Raw genomic sequence first — 26,432 nt, 5'->3', positions numbered from 1 at the left:
AGAGAGAGAGAGAGAGAGAGAGAGAGAGAGAGAGAGAGAGACCGAGGAAGAGAGAAAGAGAGAGAGAGAGAGAAAGAGAAAGAGAGAGAGAGAGAGAGGCAGAGAGAGAGAGAGAGAGAGAGAGAGAGAGAGAGAGAGAGAGAGAGAGAGAGAGAGACTTACAGGGTACGATATCTTTGTAACGGTTCTTCTTGACGTTCTCTTGCTTGTCAGCTGCTTTGGTCGGAAAGATTTTGTCTGTCCGAATCTTAGTAGACTGACGCTTCAGCCTCTGAAACGAGCACATACAAGAAACCACATATTATCACACAGTTTCACTTTTAGTTGACCCAATTGTCTTCAACCAACTTTTAGTGTGAAAGTAGCATTGAAAGGCAAAACAAAAATCTTCAGAGAAGGGGTTTAATAAAGCACATACAGTATACCATTAAAGTGTTTATGAAACGAAAACAAACAGTCATTCCCATTAAAGCCTTGTTTTTTCTGATAGCATCGATGAGACTTTGAACCCAATCATCCTGGAGGAACTTGTGAAAATGGCAACTCAAAGTGTGAATTCTGTGAAATTTGGTGTGACTAATGAGCTGGGCTGTGACATCAAAGAGGGGAGTCCCTGGTTTGCTAGTATGGCGATGTGAGAAAACAACACACATTTGATGGACCCACATCTTATAAAGGAACCAAAATTCTGATACAAACATCAGCGTGTCGAAAAACCACACATCCAACCTCATGAGAAAAAACAAAACAGCAGCACAAATCTATTTCAGAGGCACTGATACATCTGCAGAAAGTGACATGTCTGACAGGTGAAGTGACGATTGTTGACATAGCCTGACAGTTCTTATGTTTATGGTTACGGTTGCTAAGGGCGCTTTGCCATGACCCAAAGATGACATGGCGTGTGTATTTGTTGACAAATGGGGGGCATTTTGATTCAATTGCGCGATATAGTGTGATTGAAATGCATGTAGGCTACATGCAAAAATATCATCAACTAGAGAAAAAACGGAGGTATTAGGCTGTTGGAAAAAACACCCTATATAGCCTGAGTCCTCAGCATATTTTTAGCGTTTATCATTATTATTATTTTTTGTGCTCAAAGTCACAGGCGTTGCGTGTCCCTCAGCCTGACTCTGAGGACGAGGTGTGTCCAAACGTCAGCCACACATGCACCACAATACTAAAAACAAACAATCAACGCTTCAAAGTAGGCCTACGCTATGTGAATCTCCGTTTATTCACTAAGCAGTAGCAGGACTTTTTCTAGGATTTTTTTTGGCATAAGGGAGCATCATGGCAGGTTACAGGGGATGAAGGGGGGTGTTCCCCCCCCATGAATGAGAAATTAATTAGGGCCGCTCAAATGTATATATATATAAATAAAAGTATGAGGGTGCACCCACGGAGGTATGAGGGTGGAGCGCCCCTATTTCCCCGTTCAGAAAAAGCCCTGAGTAGCCCAGTCTGTGAGTTGGCTGTCCTCGACCAAGAGCACAACGCTGATGCGCGGATATCCTCCCAAAACCAATATATTGACCAGTTGAATGGCAATCAACAAAAAGTGCATATTCCGAGAGCATTCGCAACGGTTTGGCATGTAATGTGCATTACCCTTTCCTGAAAACAACATACAAAGCAGATGGACAAGGTAAAACAGGGGCAGTTTCAGTCTGCACGCCGGCGATGTCAATTGTTGGAACTGCTTGAGGCAATAGCATTCTCTTCAGTCCAACCATGCCCGCGACCTCCACATTTGTGGTGAAGCACAAGGGGTGGAAATGTGCCGAGCACAACAGTGACCACAAGCTTGCTTCAAAACCACGCATTGGATCCACAGAGCCCTAGCTTGATTTAACCTTCTCCTTGTTGGCCACAGTTCCATCATTCTTCACAGAAGGGAACTTGTGCAAAGATATTCCTTCTGTCAAGTAGCCATTTTTGCAGCTGGCACCGTTCGGCTCTCCAGCAACACACTGCTTGACACTGCGCTTTGTTTTGGTACTAGCCACCATTGATTTGAACAAGGTGGAATGAGGTGAACTCACCCCTTCTATGTCACGCATATCATTTGCATAAAATTTGCATGTCACCAAAAAAACACTTTTTGGGAACGTTTTAACATGACTTGTAGGACAAAATATCAACCAGACAATATCCCATTTCATTCACAAGGCTTAGAACTTTCAGAATCTGTCCTGGAAATGGTCAAATTCCTTTACTTTGTTTTCGTTTCATAAACTCTTTAAGAGGCTTTTAAAATTACATTACATTAGTATTTACCAGACGCCTTTGTTCAAAGTGACTAACAAGGAGCAATTTAAACAAGAACATGTACAGTTGCAACACTGATAGCATTGTCCTACAAAGAGTAAAGAAGAGGACAATGCATTAAAAGTAGCAAAAAGTAAACAAGACCTCAAGGTGCAGTGTACAGTTGCAACACTGACAACATTGTCAAACAGAAGGTAATAGAAGCAACATTAAATAATAGGAAGGTAACAAGGCAAATTGGATGATAAGCAAGACATCTATAGGCGCAGTGTACTGGCAGCAATGTCCAACACAGTGATAAAGAAAAAAAAATAAGTAATTGGGTACATAAAGATGTTAGGTACACAAGAGATGTTAATAGCAGTGGCTTAAGGAAAGACCTCAGAGAATAAGACTAAGGAAAGAGACTGGTAACACTTTAGAATAATGGATGCAAAAAAGCATTATAAAGACTTAATAAATAATTAACTATTGATGAACAAAACATTAACAAACGTTTGTAAATGACTAGGAAATGTGAACAAATGCTTGTAAATGACTAGGAAATGCTATGTTAATATTTTATATTCGTCAAACATTTACAAGTTGCTTGTAAAGGAATAAAATACTCTGTTATAAGGTGTGTACAATCTTGCATATATCATTTGTAGATATTTTATAAAGCATTAATAAAACTTAGTTAATAATAAAAACATTTGTTAATGTTTTATTCATCATTAGTTAATTATTTACTGAGTCTTTACTAAGGAACATTATTATAAAGTGTTACCAAGAGACTAAAAACTAAAGACTAAGGTGAGTAGAATTAGTTATGTTAGAGTGTTAAGCAGGGAAGCTTTCTCGGAAGAGGAGAGTCTTCACTAGCTTCTTGAAGGTTGAGAGGGATGACCCTGCTCTTGTAGCAACTGGTAGCTCATTCCACCATTGAGAAACAATGACAGAAAACGGTTTGGACTGGGGTTGCCTTGTGTGAGTAGAGGGCAAGGTTAAGCAGTTGGTATTGGAGGAACGCAATTAAAGCCGGAGCAGAACCTGCTTTCATTTTGTAGGCAAGGGTCAGAGCTTTGTGTTGGATTCGGCCAGACACTGGTAGCCAATGCATGGTTGACAAAAAGTGGTGTGACATTCGCCCTTTTGGGTTGGTTGAACACCAGATGCATATTGGGTCAGGTACGGCCTGATCTGTTTTATATTGTACAGACAAAAGCGGCATGACCGGGCAACCAAGGTTATGTGGTCTGAGAATGATATGGTCATCATAATAAATGTTTGTGTAAGTGTTTTTTGTATCTTGTATATGAATCTAAAAATGGTATTTGATACAGATTGGTTGTGGTTTGAGGGTCTTGTGTGCAACATATGTAATATTCACAAACCTGTCCTTTATCAATTGTTTTTGCTACCCCATTGATTTCAAGTATCACACGCGGTTTTAAACTCAACATTGTGCATGCATGTGTGTGTGTATGTGTGTGCGTGCATGCGCACATGTGCGTGCGTGTGCGTGTGCGTGTGCGTGCGTGTGCTTCCATTGAATTAATCCCAGAAGCTCAATGTGGTTTCCGCCCATCCAGAGAAACAACAGATATGATCTTCACTGACACGCCGGCTACAAGAAAAGCGCCCCCGACAGGGCTGCCACTGTACCTTCATAGATCTGACAAGAAGCCTTTGACTCTGTTGACCACCAGGTTCTATGGAACTTACTATCAAAGTATTGCCAAGGCCTTGAGTTTGGCATTAAACATCAAGAAGATACAGGCCCTCTTTCAACCAGCCATTAACCCTCTCTCCTCACTGCTCTCCTCCAAAGCATAGGCCACATTCGTGATGGCACAGTGTTGCTTTTGCTGGGCAGTCATGCGTACTTCTTACCAGAATGCATTGAAATGGCAAGGTGTGCGTGTTGTGCACTGCCCGGCAAAAGCTCCATTCCCACACGAACGCGGACAGCAACTCTGAGGTCAATCACCGTCTGGGCTTTGCCAGTGGAGCTTATGCCAAACTCAGAAAATGAGACTTTGATGACAGACCTGAGACCCTAAACAAAAATCCAGGTTTACAAAGCTGTAGTTCTTCCCTCCCTATTGTATGGAGCAGAAGCATGGACCAACAGACATCTAAAAGCTCTAGAGAACAAACTATGCTTACAGGCTTTGCACCCTCTGAAGCTGTTAAACAAGGACAGACACGCTTTTGAATGTCTTGTTTTTTTATTCAACGGCTATACATTAGGTCTAGGTATTAGGTATTGTTTTTTCACTTCTATGTATAAGAAAGGAAGACATCGGACACAGAATGTACTTTGGTGTGCACAGAAATTCAACAAAACAACCAGAAAAAAACATGTGTGTGTGTGTGTGTGTGTGTGTGTGTGTGTGTGTGTGTGTGTGTGTGTGTGTGTGTGTGTGTGTGTGTGTGTGTGTGTGTGTGTGTGTGTGTGTGTGTGTGTGTGTTTGGGGGCGGGGGGGAGGTGATATTGGTCTGTAGCCAGTGACAAAGTGAAAGGTTGAACCCACCCCCCCAGGACAGGAGAGAGCTATACAGTCTGATAGGCAGGATAGAGTTGAAAGCTGAGCTGAAATTAGTGACAAGCGTAGGCGGACTTACAGTGGAGGCGTAACGAGTGCAAAGCATCATCAACACCATCACCAACTTCCCCTATTTGACATGTAGCCAAAATTGGTGAAGTTATGTGTTATGTGTAACAGGATAGGAACCTATAGAGAGCCACAGGCCTATAATCATTAACACAGGCAATGTTAGGTTTTTTGGGCACTGAGATGACATAGCTGATTTAAAACACACAGGCACAGTAGACAGGGAAGCTGACAGGGAGGGGGTCAAAGGGGTCAGTTGTCCCAGTCCCAGGGAGAGAGGAGGGCCCAGAATTGGGTCCTCATTATATTGGATGTACTGGATGGAGGGGCCCTTTCAGATGACTTGGTCCCAGGCAGCCAAAGCTGTCAGCGGCCCTGACAGTAGCACAGTTAAGGGACCAGTTGAAGATGTTCAAACACAGTTCTGTGATGTAGCTGGTGTCACTCAAGGCATCAGGGCTAGCTGCCTTGTTGGTGTGCTGCCGCAGTATCTGATTGTGCACATCATACTCTGAGATGGACAGGGGAGGCTAAAAGAAAGGGAAAGTGAAAGCCCAACTGGGAAACTTCAACTCCCATTGTCATTGTGAGACAGCACTCCACAGCACACAAGTGCACAATGCACACAACGAAATTGCATGCATGCCTCACCCATGCAAGGGGGCAGTCCCTAATGGCGCCCGAAAGGCAGCAGTGCAGTTGGACAGTACCATCCTCAGGGTACCTCAGTCATGGAGGAGGATGAGGGAGAGCACTGGTCAATTACTCCCCCCACCAACCTGGCAGGTCGGTAGTCGAACCGGCAACCTTTGGGCTACAAATCTGACCCCGTAACCGCATAACCATGACTGTCATGAGGTTGATTTTGTCCCACAACGCTGGGAAGACTGGTAACATCAAAATGGCAGAAAAAGTCACATTGTGGCAACAGAGCTCATAGGAGCATGTCTGGCCTTAGTCTGGTCGATCTGAAATAATAATAGAATTCTTAAAGGTGGGCTTTACCCGTGGCCATCAAATGCCTCGGTCTGCTTTTGGAAAAAGGTAACCTGTCAGACCACTCAGTTTCATGACATGAGAGGAAAAAGAAACCACAGCGATGGTAGATCTCTCGCTCATGTCACACACCATGCTCAAACTTTCATTGGCTGATTTTCTTCCGTTGAAACAGACAAGACAGCCTTTGGCTTTGTGACAGTCTGCGTTACATTTCCAGTACAGATTGTTAACCCATTTCAGCCTAAGGCGCCTGCAAAAAAATGCCTACTAACTGCGTAGTCCCATAATGCACGCTGTTCCACCAGTGGAACGCCATAATTAGGGCCGGTTCTAATCAACTTGGTGCCCTAGGCGAGCACCCCTTCCCTTTTTGTGCATTTAGAAAATGCAATCTGTAAACATAGCGCCATACACATGATCGAACACAGGTAATCTACATTGTGTCCATGGTTAATCATTATCAATGTGTAAGGTGTAAAGACTGTGGCACAGCGCGCTAAGCCCCCCACATTTGGGCTTGCATGCCCACCCAAGGGGACCCCGGTTCGAGTCTGGCTGGGGTCATTTCCCAATCCTGCCCTATCTCTCTGTCCCATTCGCTTCCTGTCACCATCTTTGACTGTCAAATAAAGGCATAAAAGCCCCTAAAAATATATTTAAAATGAGTTAAGGGGATTACCAGTACATTATGTGCAGTCAATGAAAAGGGTCAGAGGGCTTTGGCGTTCAGTCAAGTTTGTCGAAAGTGCTCTTTGGTTAGCCTTTCACTGATTCTTGAGAAAGTGGCTAAAACAGGTTGTAATCTTGAAAGAAAAAAACAAAGTGAATTACAAAATAATATGGTATATCCTCGTAGACAAAGGTCTTGGCTTTTCAGAAATGCACAAGGCCAATCTCCCCATTTTCCATTTTTTTCAGAAATCAGGTTTTTCTCCGATCATACCTTGTTTTTTTTCAACACCGTCAGTACCACAAATAAAAGCAATAAAAGTGTATTGAAATTAGGTTGTCATATGTATCTGGATTTTTTTAAGAGATTGTGTGTGTTTTTTGGTTCACACATACGCCTTTAAAATGTTGAAATTACCTCTTCTATTTTAAATACTGCTTCATGTTGTTCTAATTTAAAAATAGGTGCTATCAGACAATGCTTACTTAATGCGTAAATAGATCAAACATTTTTTGTAAAAATATCACAAACATTCGTGTAGGGCTTAAATTTGCTATTACTTTGGATAATTCAACACTACAAAGGAAAATTTAGTAAGCGCATTCATTTTAAAGTCCAAAACTCCTTCTTACGGTGTGACATAAGAACTTACGGTTGTGACAGAAATCTGAAGGTGGTGAAAGTGACCTAAATATGACCCACATTTAGCAAATAAAAAGCCCTCACAAGTCATGACATCTATCATAAACACTTTAAATTTTGTGTGTGCACAGTCTGTTTTGTTGCATGTGGTTTTTCTCATATGATAGATTCTCTCCTAGGAAGTCGTCCAAGATTATTGAAAATGATCGGAGGGGTCTTTTTCTCTCTGAAGTAGCTGCTATATCCACAGACTAGCGACCGACTCGCCGAAAGTTAACCCCTTATTATATGGATATACATAAATGGATTCACACTGGCGGGACATTTTCTTATAGGCCTATTTAATGAAAAGATTGTTGTGCGGCAAAACAAACCCAGTGCGTGTGGAACACCGCTAGCAACAGCCTACAGAAGGTAGCCAGGACAACAGGTGTTGTCTAACACAGCACTGATTATAGTCTTGTTGAAAAGTAGAGCTATATTAGCAGTGAAAAGTCTTGTGCCATAGACAGCGTCTGTTATAGACCAACCCGGACCGTTATACGAAAATAACAGTACGGCGAACGTTGGGGAGCCCCGTTAGAAATGAAAGGGAGTCAATTGACCGAATAACGACCACACCAAATAATACATAGATGAAACGACTTCGGCTGTGCATGAACATTGGCCAAGCTCCCCATGTTTTTATCATTTTTCAATATGGCTCATCTGGATTTTGTCACCAGCTTCAGATTAGAATTAGAAGTAAAAAATAATAAGTTTACTGTATTTAAGTGAATTACTTTGACAATTCAACATAATAGAAGATACTATTGGAAGCATATTCTTAAACTTGTCAAAAACAATTAGAACACTGCTTTAATGTGAACTACATCAAATGTCACCACCGTCCGTAATGTGACAAAAAAACCCACGCAAATGCACCACAGTGTAGGCAGGCTAACCAAGTTTGGGTCACACTTATTACAACATGTCTGGTAATGTTTAACAACATAACCAGCACAATTTAGTAAGAAATAAAGGAACACTGATTGAAGAGCGGAACAAAATCTTTTGACGGTGGTTACAAAGACTGGTTGTGAGTGACAACACAAACACACCTTTTACTAATAGTGCATTTTTTGCTCACATTAGCCACATCCGTATTCGCACTGTATTTCTTAGGGCTTTCAGACGCTATCTGAAAAAGTATTATAATTAACATTAATGGTAACAATACATACTAATAAAACCCCCGACGGTGTTTGCAGTTTATGGTTAGGGACAGTACCATTTATCCACAAAAACAAATGATCAAATTTGAGGAGAAATAGTAAACTTACAGGCGCTTCGAGTGATGTTTGACGTACTCAGGTAGAACTAAAGGTTTGAAAAGGGGTCCTAAGTAATGACAATGACCTTGCGCATACCAGGGGGGGGGCGGGGGGGGGGGGGGGTGGGGGGGGGGGGGGGTGGGGGGGGGGGGGGGGGGGGGTGGGGGGGGGGTGGGGGTGGGGGGGGGGGGGGGGGGGGGGGGGGGGGGGGGGGGGGGGGGGGGGGGGGGGGGGGGGGGGGGGGGAGGGGGGGGGGGGGGGGGGGGGGGGGGGGGGGGGGGGGGGGGGGGGGGGGGGGGGGGGGGTGGGGGGGGGGGGGGGGAGGGGGGGGGGGTGGGGGGGGGGGGGGGTGGGGGGGGGAATTTATTGTCTTTTTTTAAAAATCTGACGGTGTGACTAATATGCTTGGACTCACTTAGATCAATCAGAAATAGTAGTAAATAATGCTTTACACGCGCTATGTGCATATCTCAGAACCACTTCAATATGGACTTTCACACATGGTGATAATATTCAATAAATATCAGTGATTTTTACATTTAAGTCAATTGAAATGATGAGTCTGGTCCTTGGGACAGCTGTATTTCCAGGTGTTGGCAGGTTTATAGCCATGAAAAGTAATATAAATTTTATACTTTAAATATTTCAAACGACTGTACATTTAAGTAACGACCCCTTGTGTCTTAACAAGGAATGCATATTGATATCATGAAAGCTGGTAGTTTATTGACAACAGAATTGGCAGTTTATTGCAGAGACATGTTTTAGCCGCTTTCTCAAGAATCAGTGCTTTACATTTTGTGCAGTGTCAGGAAGTACAGACGGGTGGTTTACTACGTTTTTGCCTCCCATAATCAAATATAGAATCAGCCATACGTCAGTGTAACTGTAGAACCACCATATCAGCAAGAATTGTGAAAATCCATCAATTTGTGTTTCTTATCTGTATTTTTTATTCGTTTCTTTTTGAGGACATCCTTGTCTGTGGCCCTCTGTCTTGAAAAGAATGGCAGGGGGTATTGATATACATGTACATTATACATTTTCACATGGCATTAACCTCATTACAAAAATAGAAAATACAGTGCGAGATTATTGTAATGTTTCAAAGTTTTCTCCTTACACATCATTTAAAAGGTTGGCACGGTATGAAAATATGTCGGGTTTTTTTTTCACATTTCAAGTTGTCATTCTATTATTCTAAACTACATTCTAGGCCTATACCCAGAACTGACTGGCTGATTGTAACACTATCTGTGAGACAGAGTGGATGTGATGATGTGGATTTGCATGATTTCTTCAGTACTGAAAAATATGCCTCTTTGAGTGTAGGCCTATTGAATTCCATATTTTGTAGAAATGTCGCACTCTCAGGTGTGATTCTTGTATTTTATTTTAGTGGGTTAGCAGCATGACATGAAAAGGAAGAAAGGAGTCGCACACTGTAGCTGAAAGCAGTTCTGGGAACACTGATTGTTCTGGGAACACTGATGATGGGCTAGACCTGAAACGTTTGTCCCCTGTCTGTCGGTTTTATTTACTTTTTTCGGCTTTGTTTAATACAGTTTTTGATTTTGCATTCAGCTCCAGTGTGCGACTCCTTTCTTCCTTTTCATTATACTGCTCTTGGAATTACGCACCGAGCGATACGCACAGGATAAGATATTGGCGCGGACGCCACCCCACCATTACTTAGCAGCATGACAGACATACGTTTTGGCCTAAGCCTTCTTCAGCGTCTACCCACTAAAATAAAATACAAGAATTACACCCAAGAGTGTGGCTTTTCAACAAAATATGAACGTTGCTGTTCACTCGCACCTGAAGACCTAATGGGAGTTCAGCGCACTTTCCGAAAAAAGACTGCATTGAATTCCAACCAGCACAGGTTATATCTAACCCTTCCCTGTCTCTATTCTCAAAAACCTGCGCCATTACTGTAACTTAGTATATTGCTGCCCACCGCCCAGGTTGTAGATGACTTGGTAACGGGTGTGTCTGTGTCTCCCATACAGTAGGTGGTTATGTACACGCACGCACGCACGCACGCACGCACGCACGCACGCACGCACGCACGCACGCACGCACGCACGCACGCACGCACACACACACACACACACACACACACACACACACACACACACACACACACACACACACACACACACACTCAGGGTGTGATATATTTTCAACTTGCTCATTTGACTTGTGCCCTGGTCAACCTAGCTAGTTTGAGACTGGGTGTGGACAGAACAGGAAGATGCTGGTCACATACTCTACATTCAAGATGTACAGTACAGTACATTCAAACTTGTACATTCAAACTAGGTACTTTAGAACGGATCCAACTCCTTACAAAAGGCATCAATAAAGCTTCATAAGTGTCTTTTATTTTATAATTCTAATCCTGAGATACCTGTAGTAGCACTATTGCATTGCAGAGAACAGTTTCCGCAGACTATTAACAAAGGCAGAATAAAGTAGAAGTACTCTTGTGGATATAATTAGGCTACAATGATATTACATGGTTTCATGGTAATTATTATGATATTACAACTTTCCACTTTGCAATATCATACTAGTGTTGAAATTACATTTCTAAAAGTACATTTACTTCTACTTTACTCTGAATGAAAGTGCCTACATGAACAAAAACAGTGAAACACATTCAGCCCATGCACTAGAGCATGGGCCAAGATCTTAATTGGTGAAGAGAGCCATGAAAGCCATTTTTTTAAAAATACATTTTTGTGAGAGCCATACAATTTTAAAAACACTGAAAACAAATAAGAGCATATAGGCCTATTTTTAAGCCCAACAATTTTAGAGTGTAGTTGAAGTGTAGTGAAGTTGTTAAGTTTTATTGATAACAGGTTGAACATTTTGCATTTCTAAGACGTAATTCCCAGCATTTTAAAACATTTTAACCCCTTAAGACACTGCGTTATACATTTGCTGTTAACAGAGTGACAATGACCAAGTTAACTTTCAATGACTATAGTATTACAGCGTGCCACTGGAGGTACGGCGTGCATTAAGGGGCTACAGTCCCGTGTCCCGTTTCTGCTCAATACGGAACACGTAGTTTTATTTATAAATGCGGGACAATTCCATATTTCAAGGGACAGTTGGCAACCCTTGGTAAGTAAGAGCCAGGTACAGTTCTCATAAGAGCCACATATGGCTCCAAAGCCATAAGTTACCTACCCCTGCACTAGAGAGTCTAGTTGCAATGTCACAAACTCAAGTGATAGGCCTAAAATATATTGCAAGGGGAAGAGATGTAAATAGCATACGCTGTGGCTTTCAAGTGAAGCTTTACAGAGAACCTACCATGTATGGATTTAGCCATGTGTTAACATTGTATTCAGCACCAGCTTTTTGTGTGTGTGTGTGTGTGTGTGTGTGTGTGTGTGTGTGTGTGTGTGTGTGTGTGTGTGTGTGTGTGTGTGTGTGTGCGCGTGCGTGCGTGCGCCTGTGTGTGTGTGTGTGTGTGTGTGTGTGTGTGCGTGCGTGCGTGCGTGCGTGCGCCTGTGTGTGTGTGTGTGTGTGTGTGTGTGTGTGTGTGTGTGTGTGTGTGCGTGCGTGCGTGCGCCTGTGTGTGTGTGTGTGTGTGTGTGTGTGTGTGTGTGTGTGTGTGTGTGTGTGTGTGTGTGTGTGTGTGTGTGTGTGTGTGTGCGCGTGCGCCTGTGTGTGTGTGTGTGTGTGTGTGCGTGCGTGTGTGTGTGTGTGTGTGTGTGTGTGTGTGTGTGTGTGTGTGTGTGTGTGTGTGTGCGCGTGTGTGTACTGTCAGTGTCGTATATCTTAAGTTTAACTGCACATTGGAGACTGGTCAAACGCAATTTCAAACTTCCGCGTTAACCCTGTTACATAGATTCTTCGACAAGTACACTTGATTTAACTTCACTTAAATACATGTCTGAGGTCTGCATTGGAGTAATGAGTTTTCATCTGGTCGTTTTCATTTTCATCTGCTCTTAACTCTGCCTGTACAGAAAAAAAACTGTGTGTGTTGAAATGTGACAGTTTAGAAGTAGTATGTGCTTAAAGGAGATGGCATTTGACATAGTTCTGCTTTCTTGAAAGAGAACCATTGGCTGTAGAGTAGAGGAAGTCCACAGTGTGTGTGTGTGTGTGTGTGTGTGTGTGTGTGTGTGTGTGTGTGTGTGTGTGTGTGTGTGTGTGTGTGTGTGTGTGTGTGTGTGTGTGTGTGTGTGTGTGTGTGTGTGTGTAGTGGGTCACATAAAAAAACTGGTGCTGAATACAATGTTAACACATGGCTAAATACATACATGGTAGGTCCTCTGTAAAGCTTCACTTCAAAGCCACAGCATATGCTATTTACTTCTTGTAATATGTTTTATATATTTTCAACTCAATCTCTTGACTTTTCCAACAATGTGCCCTGGTCAAACTCAGCATTTGAGAAGAGAAGCAAAGAGAAGGGAAGAGAAGAGAAGAGAATACAATACAAGACAAGACAAGACAAGACAAGACAAGACAAGACAAGACAAGACAAGACAAGGCAAGACAAGTCAAGACAAGTCAAGACAAGACAAGACAAGAGAGTTCAAGAGAAGAGCTCACACTCACTCACCATGAACAATGTGCCCTGGTCTAACCCAGTATTTGAGAAGAGAAGAGAAGAGAAGAGAAGAGAAGAGAAGAGAAGAGAAGAGAAGAGAAGAGAAGAGAAGAGAAGAGAAGAGAAGAGAAGAGAAGAGAAGAGAAGAGAAGAGAAGAGAAGAGCTCCCTCACCATGAATTCTCCAGTAAAGCTGTTGTCCGCATCCTCCTGAACGGCCTCCTTCCAGTCCACTTCAGCCAAGAAGTTCCTCAGTATTGACGCCTGAGTGGCCATCAAGCTTCACCACGGTAACGACACAAACACACACACTCTCTCTCTGCCATATACAGCTTACTTCGATTAGTTTCTATCAATCACATTGGAACACTTTACTTACTGTACTAATCACTCCACAGGCTCTGAGTCTCTGTCCCGTATTGTAAATTCATGTTTGTCCCAAGATAATCCTTGCCACTGCCCTCACCAATCACACGCACACACACACACACAGACTCTCACACACACAGGCAGCCATACCCTCTATCTCGCTCAACGGACAGGCACACCGTCTGTTTGCGCTGAAGCGGTGAGTGTGTTTGCGGAAACACTGACAAGAGAAGTTAACAGGGTCTGTGGTAAGATTAAAAATATCACCCCAGTCCTTTGTCATGCTCACAGGGTCCTAGAGCCGGCCCCTTTATGTGGAGCGCCTTGTCTGCGCACAGGGAAGCCGACAGGGGGGGACAAAGCGGGCAGTTGTCCTGAGCCCAGGGGCCCAGAATTGGGTTCTCATTACATTGTATGTATTGGATGGAGGGCCCTTTCAGATGACATTGTCTTGGGCCCAGACAAAGCTGTCAGCGGCCCTGTCTGCGCATACGGAAACTACTATGGGCGCTCTGCAAAAACAACATAAAGTGTGTGAAACAAGTGGCAGCAATGTGCAATAGAATAATTATAGATGATAAAGTAGAAAAGGTGACCTATCTCATCAGAGATTACTGCATTCAGGGCCTTCTTGAATCTTGAGGTGTGTGTGTGTGTGTGTGTGTGTGTGTGTGTGTGTGTGTGTGTGTGTGTGTGTGTGTGTGTGTGTGTCCGGTGTGTGTGTGTGTGTGTCCGGTGTGTGTGTGTGTGTGTGTGTGTGTGTGTGTGTGTGTGTGTGTGTGTGTGTGTGTGTGTGTGTGTGTGTGTGTGTGTGTGTGTGTGTGTGTGTGTGTGCGTGCGTGTGTGCGTCTACCATCACTTCACCACATTACATTACATCACTTCATTTGGCAGACACTTTTTAACCAAAGCAACTTATAATCGAGGACTTAAGACCGAGAATAGTTCCTTCGTGAACCAAAGTGACTTACAATCAAGGACACAAGACAAGAGGATAGTCCCTTCGTTCTCGCAGTTCTTAGAGATTAGGTTACTGAGAGTAGGGCGGTTTCAGTTGAGTGTCCACTTCTGAAACCAGATTGTTTTGTTTTGGGTGCAGTAGTCCGTTCCGGTTGAGGAAGTTGGTAGCCACATCGCCACTGATGATGGCAAATCAGTATCAGCACCTTCAGTAAGCTACATCAACATACTATACCTTTACGAAGTTACATTTAGTTTTACACATTTACATTTTACATGTATTTTACATTACACATGTGCATTTTTTAGAATGAAAAGTCGCTCTCTTTCACAATCGCAATGTAAACAATACAATAAAAAATACAATACAATACAGCATTATATAGAGCAGTATCACAAGTATAAAGTTGAATTCAAAGCGCTTTCAAAATACACATACAAATACAAAGTAGGCCTACATACACATTCCCACACCTGTGACATGGCTAAATAAAACTGATAGTCTCATTATTATTTGGCCTATTCATCCATGTCCACAGAAATAGCAAACATTTGCTGTGGACATGGTGGTTGAATACACAATAAAGAGACTGAACTTGTCAGTGTATTTCCCTCCACTTTTGTTGATAGTTCTTTTTAACACACACCCAAAGTTGTTTTTTTTTGTTAGATGTTGTCACTGGTAAATGATGGTACCGGTTAGCCTACATCATTTGACATTTAAACTTCACTTCAATTATGACACATTATGATTGGCATATCACTCATTGCTACAAATTGTTCTATGGCCATATTATAACCTTGATGTGAGACAACATGATGTACTTTTCACATGAAAATGAAAATGTTTACGAGTCTAATATTTTTATTCTCACTCATTGCACGTTGGGCTGCATCAAAATCAGTATGACTATTTGAAAGTATAAAGAGTAAGCTATTTTGGTACATTTTTTGTAGCTAGTGCAATCCATGTGGAAGCTATACCTTGAGCCAGTTTATTCAATTATTCATTTTTTGTTGTGCTATACTTTTCCTGCCAACCTGCTGCGGCCCCCCTTGCACCCCTTCATGGCCCCCCCAGGGGTCCCCAGCCCCAATTTTGAAAACCACTAAGCTAGATTCACATTTCATTGAAATTAGACATGTTATATCATTCTTATTTCATGTTAAATGTTCCATATCCCCCCATTACAATAATATTGTGACATCCAACCCCGGAGCTACAACCAACCCCACAATGGCACATTTGCGCAAGGTGCCTTTGACAACCCATATCTTTTGAAGAGAATGGATTCTAGGGGATCTATGGCTATGAATGTGAAAACCCAACTGGGAAACTCCAACTCCCATTGTCATTGTGACACAGCACTCCACAGCACGCAAGTGAACACAACACACAACGTAATTGCATAGGCCTATAAATGGGTTCACCGTGTTTGTAAACACGATATTGTGAGGAGGGGCAAGACACTGGCAGCCAACCACATGAGCTACTTTTTTAACCGACAGCAGTTTCCAACAATCAGAGGTTGAGTTGTGCGCAATTAGTTGTGCGCAGTCAGGGGAAAACAAAAACCCATACATGTCTCACCCGTGCAAGGGAGCAATGCGGTGGGATGGTAGGCTACCATGCTCAGGGTGCCTCAGTCATGGAGGAGGATGGGGGAGAGCACTGGTTAATTACTACCCCCACCAACCTGGCGGGTCGGCAGCTGAACCGGCAACCTTTGGGCTACAAGTCTGATGCCCTAATCCCTTACCCATGACGCCCCTATACAAATTTACCTGGCACATGAAGCATTGAAGCTGTGTAGAAATGTTTTCCCTTGAAATTAGATTTAAGTAAAAAAAATTGACAGCCAACCCCATTCTCCCGCTACCTATTCTGACCACAGTTCTACACATTGCACCATTATAGGACTGTGAGGTAGGCCTATGCGCTTGTATTTTGCCAGCAGGTGGAGCTAAATGTTTGAACATGGTCATTTAGGGGCACTAAAAGATTGAGCAAGCATACAATTGCTTCTCAAACAGGGGCGTATCCAGGACATTTTTACTAGGGTGGCCAAGATGACACACAAATATAGTCTGAGGTGGCCATGGAATCATGGAATTATATACACATACGGGGGTCCTCCCACACAGAAAATGTTGCATTTATTCTATGCTATTTCCTGCATTTTAAAGAAAAGCACCAGTGAACTTCAAATACAATATTTTGTAGTAGTATAATATATATATATATATATAGTATTGAAATGTTCTATGTTTAGGTCTTTGTTTTCTATGTACGTATTCACAGAAATTAAAGATAAATGCACACACATATCCTCATTAAGTTATTTTAATGTGCCAGGCTTTTAATTGAAAGTGCAGTGTAATCTGGTTAAATGCTATGCATTCACATATAAATATGCATAATTGGCCATTTTTAAATAACTGAAGTATGAGAGAGTAGACACCAACTTCATGAATGACATCTGAACCTGACATACCATGCTCAGTAGGTGGAGATCCAGACAACACAGATTCACAGTCCGTCTCCTCCTCCTCCAAATGTGGCTGGTCAACTGTGGTAATACAAGGATAGTTTAAAATGACAGACAGACAGACAGGTCCATGCACATATACATATAATACAAATATTTAGTTCATCATCTTCTGTCTCAACATTTGTCAGCTGTTAAACCCTTTAATGCATGGCGTTATACCTTTGTCGTTACCAGAGTTACCATAGTGTATTACTAAAGACCCTGTGTTATGTAGTGTGGCACTATGACAGAACCTTTTTGATGACAATAACAGTGTTCCACTGGTTGAACGGTGTGCATGAAAGGGCTACATGTAGGCCTAACTAATTCAAACTTTCCATGTACAACCTACCATCTTGTATTGGGGTAGTGGACTGCTCATCAACACTATGCCTAGGCTGCTGGCTTGTGTGGGCATCTGCACTGGTGCTGGTACTGGCTGTAGCTGACTCTGACTCTTTTTTTTTCTTGATAAAGAAGCTCTCAATATCGTTTCTTCTCTTCATCTTAATGTCACTCACTGGAGGAAATGTAATCAAATCAATGCAACCAATTAATCATAATTTAAGCATAGTAACTGGCTACAATATCAGAGGGATTATTGTCGAATTGGCAGAGTACACATGTTGTGTTCATGAGTTTTGTGTTCGTGGTTGTGGTTCCCCTTAGAGTAACAACTTTGACTTCATTCAACAATGTCAGAATACAAAAAAAAAACCTATATTATTGATGTTGACAGTGTCAGATGTCAAAGCAGTGGCATATGGTTTTAACAAAGAAATTACATGACGTGAATTTCAAGTCTGAGGCGCCGTCGGCCTGCAAGGCAATTACAGCTGTGAGCAGTGGCTGATTCTAAAGCCGTGGCTGCAGGGTTTTAGCAAAGAAATTACATGACGTGAATTTCGTTGGTGAACAAACTCACATCTGTACCATGATTTTGTGTGCGTGACGATTTATTTTCGCTACGTTTGAACAAAAGGATTACGATATTGACACATTTGAGGTCAAATATGTGCCGCAAATTTAGCTATTGGGGGGGAGTCATACTCTGAAGTGGACTAGCGCTGTGGGTTTAGGCAACACATCTGTGACTGATGTGAACTTGCTTACTCTAAAGAGGCAGAGGTGCTCTTTACTATGACTTACTCCGACTTTATTTAAGTTTGATTTAAACTCCAAGAAAAGTCAAGACAATCGAAGAAGCAAAGGAGAAGCTTCTCACTGAGAGAAGGCATCACAACAATCATAGTCCAGCTTAGCATTAGTTCATTTCACATGCTAGGTTTCGAGCTAGGTACTGACGTCTGCCTACCGATCCTGACTTTAGATAACAACCGACTACCCTTTTCAATGCGTGGCCAATGGGCCAATGCTATCCATGCCATGTCCCTATCCAAACGGTTTCATATTAACTACCCTGTTATCAACAAAAAAATAAACTGACGTGCACGTTAGGATTGTGCTGTGCTACTAACTTGGTTTGCAGCTGCCACAACACTAACTTGCTCTCATTTAGTCATGTTGTTGTTTCGTGTAGCTATCTCGTATTTTGGCTCTTCCTGGCTGCTAATACTTGCATAAAGTTTTCAAAATTAGGTTTTCCAACACATTCAGACAACCAACAAATTATTAAATTGCCATACCTTATTGTCCAAATTAGACTGTCCAGGCAGTTAGTGGATGCGGTCTCTCGTGAAGGAACTGCAGGTGACACAGTGCTCCTCAGCATCGCTGGTGCGGGGTTGCCAGATCTTTCACGATAAATAAGCGACTATAGGAGCAGCAGGCGACACGCAGTGGTCATCTCGTGTAAGCCTACTGATCAGAAATCAGCCTTGTGCAGCATCAGTCCAACGACTGTCGTGTTAGTTAAAGTGTAAAACTGACCCTAGATCTGTCAGCCAGCGATCACCATGGATTGACAGTTTTCTCTTATTTGTTGTTGGGTTGACGAACTTGAATGATTACCTGATAATTACCTATTATTGGTCTTATACTGTTGTTATTATTGTATATTTATTTATTTATTTTTAAAAATATATTTTTTTATTAATTACTTGTCGAATCAAGGGTGGCCAGTAGGGTGGACAATAGCGTCCCAGGGGTGGCCCTGGCCACCCCCTGCCCCCCCCTAGAATCGCCAGTGTTCTCAAATATTTAGTAATCTGCCCATTATCAAAAAACAATTGTGTTTTGTGTCTGGTGATGCCTGCCCAAACTGTTGTACCTCCTCCACCAGATGTTTGGAGCAGTCAGAAAAAAATGGCTTGCATTCTGCTATGGATTTGGCCTCATACATTCAGTTTGCTTTCTCAGTAGGGCAATATAATACTAAAGTGGCGCAAAAAAAAAACTCAAATGAGTTATTTTTAGGACTTGTTTCGAACTGAATATAAATATTTCGGCAGGAAATAAAACAATGGGAAAATAAATATTATTGTAGCCTATGCAGCTCCATTGAAACCCATTCAACCCAGTGCGCATCCCAATATGTGACCTTGCCTCCTCCACTTGTGCTTGTCTCCTCGTCCCGCCTCCTGGTCCCTCCTCCGTGGAGAAAACGCTAATGTTTCCCAGCTGTCAGCCTCGCCACAACAACTTTTGAGGGAATGTTTTTCAAATGAGAAAAATACTTTACAATTGAGCTTTTGCAAGATATTGAAATATAATGCTGTTGTCAGTGATGTCATCATGACGAGAAGCAAGTGGAGGAGGCAAGTGGAGGAGGCAAGGTCGCATATTAAAACGTAGGCCTACTCCCAGTCTGTAGGCCTAGTGGTACTGCAGCTAGTTGGCGATAATGAGCAACTTCCGTCTATGTGTTGACATTCTAGTGAGCTAACTTCCTCTTATACGAAAATCTCAAGAAAAGGGCTGTGCCACAGTGGCTGTGCTCTCACAAGTAGGCTAGCTTTGGCGGTCGTAATAGCAAAAGGTCAGAAGGCACCTCCCCTCTAAGTTGTCGGATGCAATGTCAGGAGGGTAGTTTTAGCCGTTGTTAATGTTACCTTTTTATCGGTATTTTCGAGGCGTCCAAGATCACCATATCCGGGTGTCTACTACGCACTAACATCCGCAAGAGAGTGGGCGCTGGTTGAAAACAACGCTGGTTCTCATCTACTGTAGGTAGTCCCATAAGCCCAAACATCGCAGTGCATTTATACAAAACTGAAAGCAAAGGCAGGTAGATTAGTAGGCCCTACTAGTACAGTAGGTAGCGTTTAGACCTACGTAATGAGGATCGCCTATATCATCCTAGGAAGTGTGTGGATTTTGTTGCTTTCCTCCACTGAAGTCAAAGGTAAGACTGTGTGTAGTGTCAACTCTGCAATTGTCTTGTAATCTCATTTTATTTTGCCTCATGCCTCTGTTATATCTAGCTGCTTACAGTGTAGAATGTGTTGTCATTTGTGTGCGAGCTTCACACTGGCAGGGTTACCACAGCGAAAGAATGGGAAGTAGGCCTATCATACATAATGCCCTACGTGTTTAGTTCTACATATTTCTGGTGAGTGTTTTGGTGTGATTTATGTAGTCACATTTCTTACGGGTGTGATGACAGAATGTTCCCAGCCAGGCCCTGTCCCATGAGCTCCAAAAGGCATCTTCGCTTTGGTGCCAGCCACAGATCGCTCCGTGTTCGCCGCACCTTGAGTTGAAGCAGGTGTTTGAATTTTATCAGTGCGAGCCTAAAAATGCCTTCATAAACAGTTCATTCGCAATCCACTACGTGCGATCATGATTGAACATGTTGTCATTTCAATCACCATTGAGTTGTTGAATATTTCTTTCTGTTTGTTTGTAACATTAACATATAGGCACATGCTACTATAATAATACCACTGCGTTTTGTTACTGGGTTGCCTTTGACTTGCATACTCCTGTCTCCTATCTTGCTGTTAGTAATTTCTGTTGAGATGGGATCAGAAATCGATGCATTTTACAGCTCATGCATTTTACACACACACACACACACACACACACACACACACACACACACACACACACACACACACACACACACACACACACACACACACACACACACACACACACACACACACAACACTTAATCAACACCTAATGAATTAAAACGGAAAATAAATTGAAATGGAATTGGGCCCAGCCGTGGCTCTCTCGGCTGGCCACTGGTCTGCTACACCGGTGACCCGTCTTCGAGTCCGGGGTAATTTGCTGAGCCCTCCCTGTCTCTCTCCCCACTCGCTTCCTTCCGCTCGCCCTACGAACTGCGAAAATAAAGGCTTAAAAATCTTTTTTTTGTATTTTTATTGGGGTTTTTTTAAAAGAAAAAGAAATGGAATTGAATTGACTAGCAAGTTAAACATGCGGGCAGCGCCACAGGAAGTAGGGTTGGGTCCAGACCCATTCAGAGTAAAGGGATGGGTGTGCCACAGGAAATGAGGGTGACCTCACACAGTTACAGTGAACTGATGTTTTTTTTTGGCAGAGGTGTGGTGTAGTGGAGAAATCTGTGGGGAAGTTATGGTTTATTTATTCCACTTTATGACTCTGCTAAGACTCAGAGTGGGCAGGGCACAATGGATGACTTTTACCCTGCATTCATGTGCTCTGGAAATTATAGTTGGTACCAAACGCAGACATGGGCAGCACACATGAACGACCTCCCTTGTGGTATTTTCCACTAGACAACTAATTGGAAAATGTTACATACAGGTTTTTGTACTACACGTTTCCGAGACTGGGAAATATCTACTTCCGAGGTGAGAACACGTGAAAGGCACATTACTCACAATCTCTCTCCTGGCATATAATGCCAAATTTGGATTCCGTATTAAATTGTCACACCTCTGGGGGCGCTGTGGCACAGCGGGCTAAGCCAGGGTTCGAATCCGGCCTGGGTCATTTCCCATCCCTACCCCGTCTCTCTCTCCACATTCGCTTCCTGTCACTCTTCACTGTACTATCTGAAATAAAGGCAAAAAAGCCCCAACTGTCACACCTCTGTAGGTACTGCGGTTGCTGTAACACACTGCACTAAAATACTGTAGTACCATAAATGGGATGCACACCAATATTCAAGTCCAACCAGCTTGTTTCCCAACCCTTTCCCGTTTCTCTCCCATTTACTTCCTGTTGCCATCTTCATTGGGGGGTGGCTTAAAGAAGCACTAAGGTCAGAAATATTGTGCTAATAATTGGGAGCATGAACAGTGTTGTGAACATTCATCATTTATTTCGGTTATTTTGTTTTGTCCTGCACCTGTGCCACTGATGTGCGCGCATTGTCTGCGTTCTTGTCACAAACGTTTTCATGCCAACTGAATGAATACCAAGTTGGGTAATGGTAACAGTAATGCCCCTTTTCACCAAATTTTGGGTGCCACGTCCACATTTCATGCCCAGGATTTGCACACAAAATTCAAAAGCCGGTTTGGACACCTACAGTAACTTTAGTTTAAAGACCGATTCTGGCTTTAGCATCGCCATTTCCCATCAGTCTGACCATACCAACCATATTCTGTACTTACAAATGGCATAGCTTGAATATGTTTGGAGATGTTAAACCATTAACAGGGTTTTTTCACACCTGGTCCCCTTTAAGTGAACCAAACTCAGTCCTCTTTAAGTGGACCAAAAAGAGAACCGACAGCAAAATGTCTCAGTTCTGTTTTTGTTTATATTGTGAGTGTATTACAAAAAACTGGCTGATCCTTCTGGTCCTGGTAGGCTTTTATGGTGTGTCACTCTCCTTTTTTTATCACACTCGGTCCTCTAGAGCCCTCCTTAAGTGATAACACCTAGTCACAAGTGTAACTTGTCAGAACTCATAAGCGAACCAAACTGAGACCACGTCAACCAACGTACGGTTCGCTTCCGAGGGGTCTGGGTACGTATTTGGAGCGTTCACATATGCAGCAAAAATGCTGAGTTACTACTCTGAGTTCACTTAGGCGGCTGAAACGGACCAGGGGTGAGTTTCTCAAAAGAGAAGTTGTTAGCCTGTTAGCAACTTCGGTAGTTGCCAATGGGAAAATGCATTGAAAACAGCAAAGTAGCTAATGTAGTTAGCAACTTTGGTTTTGAGAAATTCACCCCAGGTGTGAAAACGCTATAAAGCTGGGGAAAAAAGCCTGATAAAGAAGTTTGTGAGCGAAAAAGTTTTTTTTTTTAAATGTGTATTTATATTAAGTAAAATAGCGTATTATATTACCTCAATAAGTAGCACATAGTTTTCTAAATTCCAGAATTAGAAAGAAACCACTTAAAAAGAGTCAGTTTTCTGTGACCCATGGTATCAATGTGGCATCAATTCCTCTTTTCTCCCCGTAGGAGAATGCACCAAGCCCACGACCACTGAGAACGCCGTCATTCATGAAGATGATATCAACAAAGAGACGTTTGCTGACCAGGATAGAGTCAGACTCAAGTGCCACCCTGGGTATGAGCCAACTCAAAGTTCACCAATGAGGCTCACTTGTACGGGTGACAAGTGGAGCCCACCGCCAGAAAGATTCACTTGCCAAAGTAAGCTCATCTTTGAAAATGTTAAAGTGACACTGTACCGTTGTTGTTGTTTTTTATATAAAAAAAGGTCATATTACACCTCTACTTGAGTTAAATAATTGAGTTCTACCTTTCTCCTGTTCTTCCTGTTGTTCTCTGAGAGTGAAAATTTTACCTCCAAGCTACTGTAGCAATTAACATTCAATCCTATGGTTCCAGCTAGCAGCCACGATTTATTGACTGCTAGTGCTGTAAATGAATTTAGAAAGCTGTGTTAATTGCGATTAATCACATTTAAAGCTCCATTATTATGTGTTTTTTTGGAGACCGCCACACCCACTCCATTCAAACCCTTATTCAAGGCCAGTCATGCACACTTCAGTTCAACCTTTTCGAATGTTGTAATGACTGAAGTGTGGGCCTAGGCAGATAGAAGACAACAATCAACAACTTCATTATTATTTTTATTTTATTATACAGTATATGTAATATTTTATTTCATTTTGGCCCCTCCATCTTGATCTTTGGGTGGTCAAAAAGGCCAGTTTCGGCGCCCATGTGCATGGTAACAATTGCATGGCACTGGCAGCCAATTGCAGTGAGTCTCCTCTTTTCACACGATACGTTTTTGTACTCATACAACATGTTCATGTTTTCTAGAAAAGACCTGTGGCCACCCGGGGGATATAATATATGGGAAATATGAATACCTGTCGGAAAATAAATTTGGAGATATAATTCAGCCTCAATGCAATCTTGGGTGAGTGACAGCCCTTTTATCTCTGCCGCTCCTCTTTTCTCCTCCTATGAACTAACTGCTTGCTTAGGATGTGTGGTTTTAATTATCCCATCTGAACAGTTGTTTGTCACAGAAAAAAAAAACACTTTTTAATGACGCAATCTCATTGACACATACATGTAGAACACATTACCACTGTGCCAACACTAACCCTGGAAACGCTCTTCTAGCTGAGCAACTAGGTGATGGACACCACCTCCTGGTACCAGGTGAAACTGACCAAATGCACATGTGACCAAAACTAATCTGACAGAATGTGAATTGATCTGTGGACACCGCCTGCAGGATAACTTGGTTTTTTTTTGGCTTTTACCTAATTTCTACCCATTGCTTCTTAGATTTGCCTAGGCATAATGCATTCACAATGAGCGTTGCTTCCTAACTGGACTGGGCTGCGTTTCCCAAAAAGTCTTAATCGTACTTAAGCCTAAGTAGTACTTAAGTATGATGGGCCGCCTAGGCAATATACCACAAATAGTTTCACATCATCACTAAAAGTTTAGAAATACACTATTTTACCTCACACATGCACTTAAGCAAGCATCTTATTTGCATGTACCAGAACAAAACATAGTACAGTATGTAGGCCAATACAATTATTTTATGCATAAACTTTTGGTTATGTAATCCATTGCCTAGGCGGCTCCTCATACTTAAATAGTACATAAGAGTTTTTGGGAAACGCAGCCCAGGCTGATGTCACAGAAGTAGGATCGACTTGGAGATGCATTGCTTTGGTTTGGTGTTCCATTTATGGGTGGTTGACGCTTAAGGCCGTAACATGTATTCCAATTCCTGAAAAAATGAGTGGAAAATTGGAAAAAAAAAGAAAAAAATGGGGATGTGTGTGAAGGGGAAGGGGAAGGGGAAGGGGAAGGGGAAGTTCAAATTCGTAACACAAATTGCGTCCTGTGGGGTGACATGTATGTCAATGTTTGTGAATGGGCAGCTGCAAGGCCAACTACAAGGGTCTTAAAGACTGGCTCCTAACCAGTCAGTACCTCAGTTATTGGAGAGTGCTGTGGAAGTTTAAGGTGACTCTTAACCTCTTAATATGTCTTCATATTGCAATCTTTCTGTCACGCAATGCTTGGGTTCATTTTATGGTGTCCTGTGGTGTGACTGCTCTTATAGGAGGAAAAAAAGTTTTTTTTATTAATGAAAACACATATTAAGATTAAACACAATATCATTATCAAGTTAGCATGAGCTCAGATGTCAGTCATGTATACAAAAGGATTAAAATGGCCATAATGCAGTGAATTCCCTGTGGTGTGACTCCATTTTCCTGCGGTGTGACATGCCTATGCTATGTGTTGATGCAGGACACATTTTCCCAAAAATGGCAAAAAATAAGGTGAAATTCCACAGACCACTAAGTGCTTTATTTTTTTCTATTTTTTTCCAATTTTTATCCATCATTTTTTTCAGGAATTTGAAAAACTTTTTTTTTTTTTTTGCGTTACGCCCTTAAACGTCAACCACCCTTATACTGTATGTTAGCATTAGCATTTAATGAAGGTATGCTTTCCCCTGAAGCTCCATGTCTTTCTGCTTGTGCGTTATGGGCTTTAGATACTACTTATTGGGAAGTCCAGACCAGCAGAGGGTATGCATGGCGAATGGAGAATGGGACGGCCAAGAGCCTGTCTGCGAAGGTATGAAAACGAATCTGTCCTTAGTCATCATTTTCTATTGTCTACTATCTCATTTTGAACCACCAATTGTACTGTAAGTACTAACTGTGCTCTGTTGTCTGATCTGTCCTGTCTGTTATTCAGCAATAACATGTGGAGCTCCACCACGGATCGACAATGGCCGTCCAAAACTTCCTCCAGAAGATGAGTATGAATATAACCATGTGGTGGAGTATGTCTGTAATGTTGGCACTCTACTGGGGGACTCCAGCATACGCTGTCTTCTGAATACTTCCTGGTCAAACGCACCTCAATGTAAAGGTAATCTTTTCCCCCCACTTGAACCGTCTTATCGAGTTACTGCATCACGACTTTGCATGTTAACTCAAAACGCACAACCCCCTGTGATCAGTTAGGTTTAGGGGTGTTTTTTGGTCAGGGCACAATTTCGCCATTTCCTTGATGGGGCAATTATTCCCCTTCGCTACAGCACCCTTTTGGAAAATCATTACAATGGTTTATCTTTAGCTGACCGTTCGAAATGGCAACTTCTTATTACAGTAAC

At 42.4% G+C, this 26,432-nt stretch overlaps 2 protein-coding genes across 3 annotated transcripts in view; one reads left to right on the top strand and one right to left on the bottom strand.

Moving 5' to 3' along the window:
• Positions 1–13,657, bottom strand: part of ptpn22 (protein tyrosine phosphatase non-receptor type 22) — a 32,315-nt gene extending 18,658 nt beyond the window's left edge. For both annotated transcript variants that reach the window (XM_063208588.1, XM_063208589.1), the window contains exons 1-2: positions 13,257–13,657; positions 163–271 (exon numbers count right to left, since the gene is read on the bottom strand). In XM_063208588.1, coding sequence (XP_063064658.1) covers positions 163–271; positions 13,257–13,358 — 211 coding nt within the window. In that variant the 5' untranslated portion in view covers positions 13,359–13,657. The remainder of the gene's footprint in view (positions 1–162; positions 272–13,256) is intronic.
• Positions 13,658–19,804: 6,147 nt separating this feature from the next.
• On the top strand, positions 19,805–26,364 carry LOC134456930 (complement decay-accelerating factor-like). Its single transcript, XM_063208587.1, has 5 exons — positions 19,805–20,246; positions 23,258–23,452; positions 24,092–24,191; positions 25,806–25,888; positions 26,012–26,364. Exons 1-5 carry the CDS (start codon positions 20,180–20,182, stop codon positions 26,281–26,283), a joined length of 717 nt encoding a protein of 238 aa, XP_063064657.1. The 5' UTR covers positions 19,805–20,179; the 3' UTR covers positions 26,284–26,364.
• The last annotated feature ends 68 nt before the right edge of the window (positions 26,365–26,432 follow it).

This window comes from Engraulis encrasicolus, chromosome 10 (genome assembly GCF_034702125.1).
Source record: "Engraulis encrasicolus isolate BLACKSEA-1 chromosome 10, IST_EnEncr_1.0, whole genome shotgun sequence".
Taxonomy (NCBI): Eukaryota; Metazoa; Chordata; class Actinopteri; order Clupeiformes; family Engraulidae; genus Engraulis; species Engraulis encrasicolus.
This window is presented reverse-complemented; position numbering and strand designations above follow the sequence as displayed.

Coding starts and splice junctions, on each gene's coding strand:
- LOC134456930 (XM_063208587.1), top strand. CDS start 20,180: ATGAGGATCGCCTATATCATCCTAGGAAGTGTGTGGATTTTGTTGCTT. Junction 20,247..23,257: donor TTCCTCCACTGAAGTCAAAG/GTAAGACTGTGT, acceptor TTCTCCCCGTAG/GAGAATGCACCAAGCCCACG. Junction 23,453..24,091: donor AGAAAGATTCACTTGCCAAA/GTAAGCTCATCT, acceptor CATGTTTTCTAG/AAAAGACCTGTGGCCACCCG.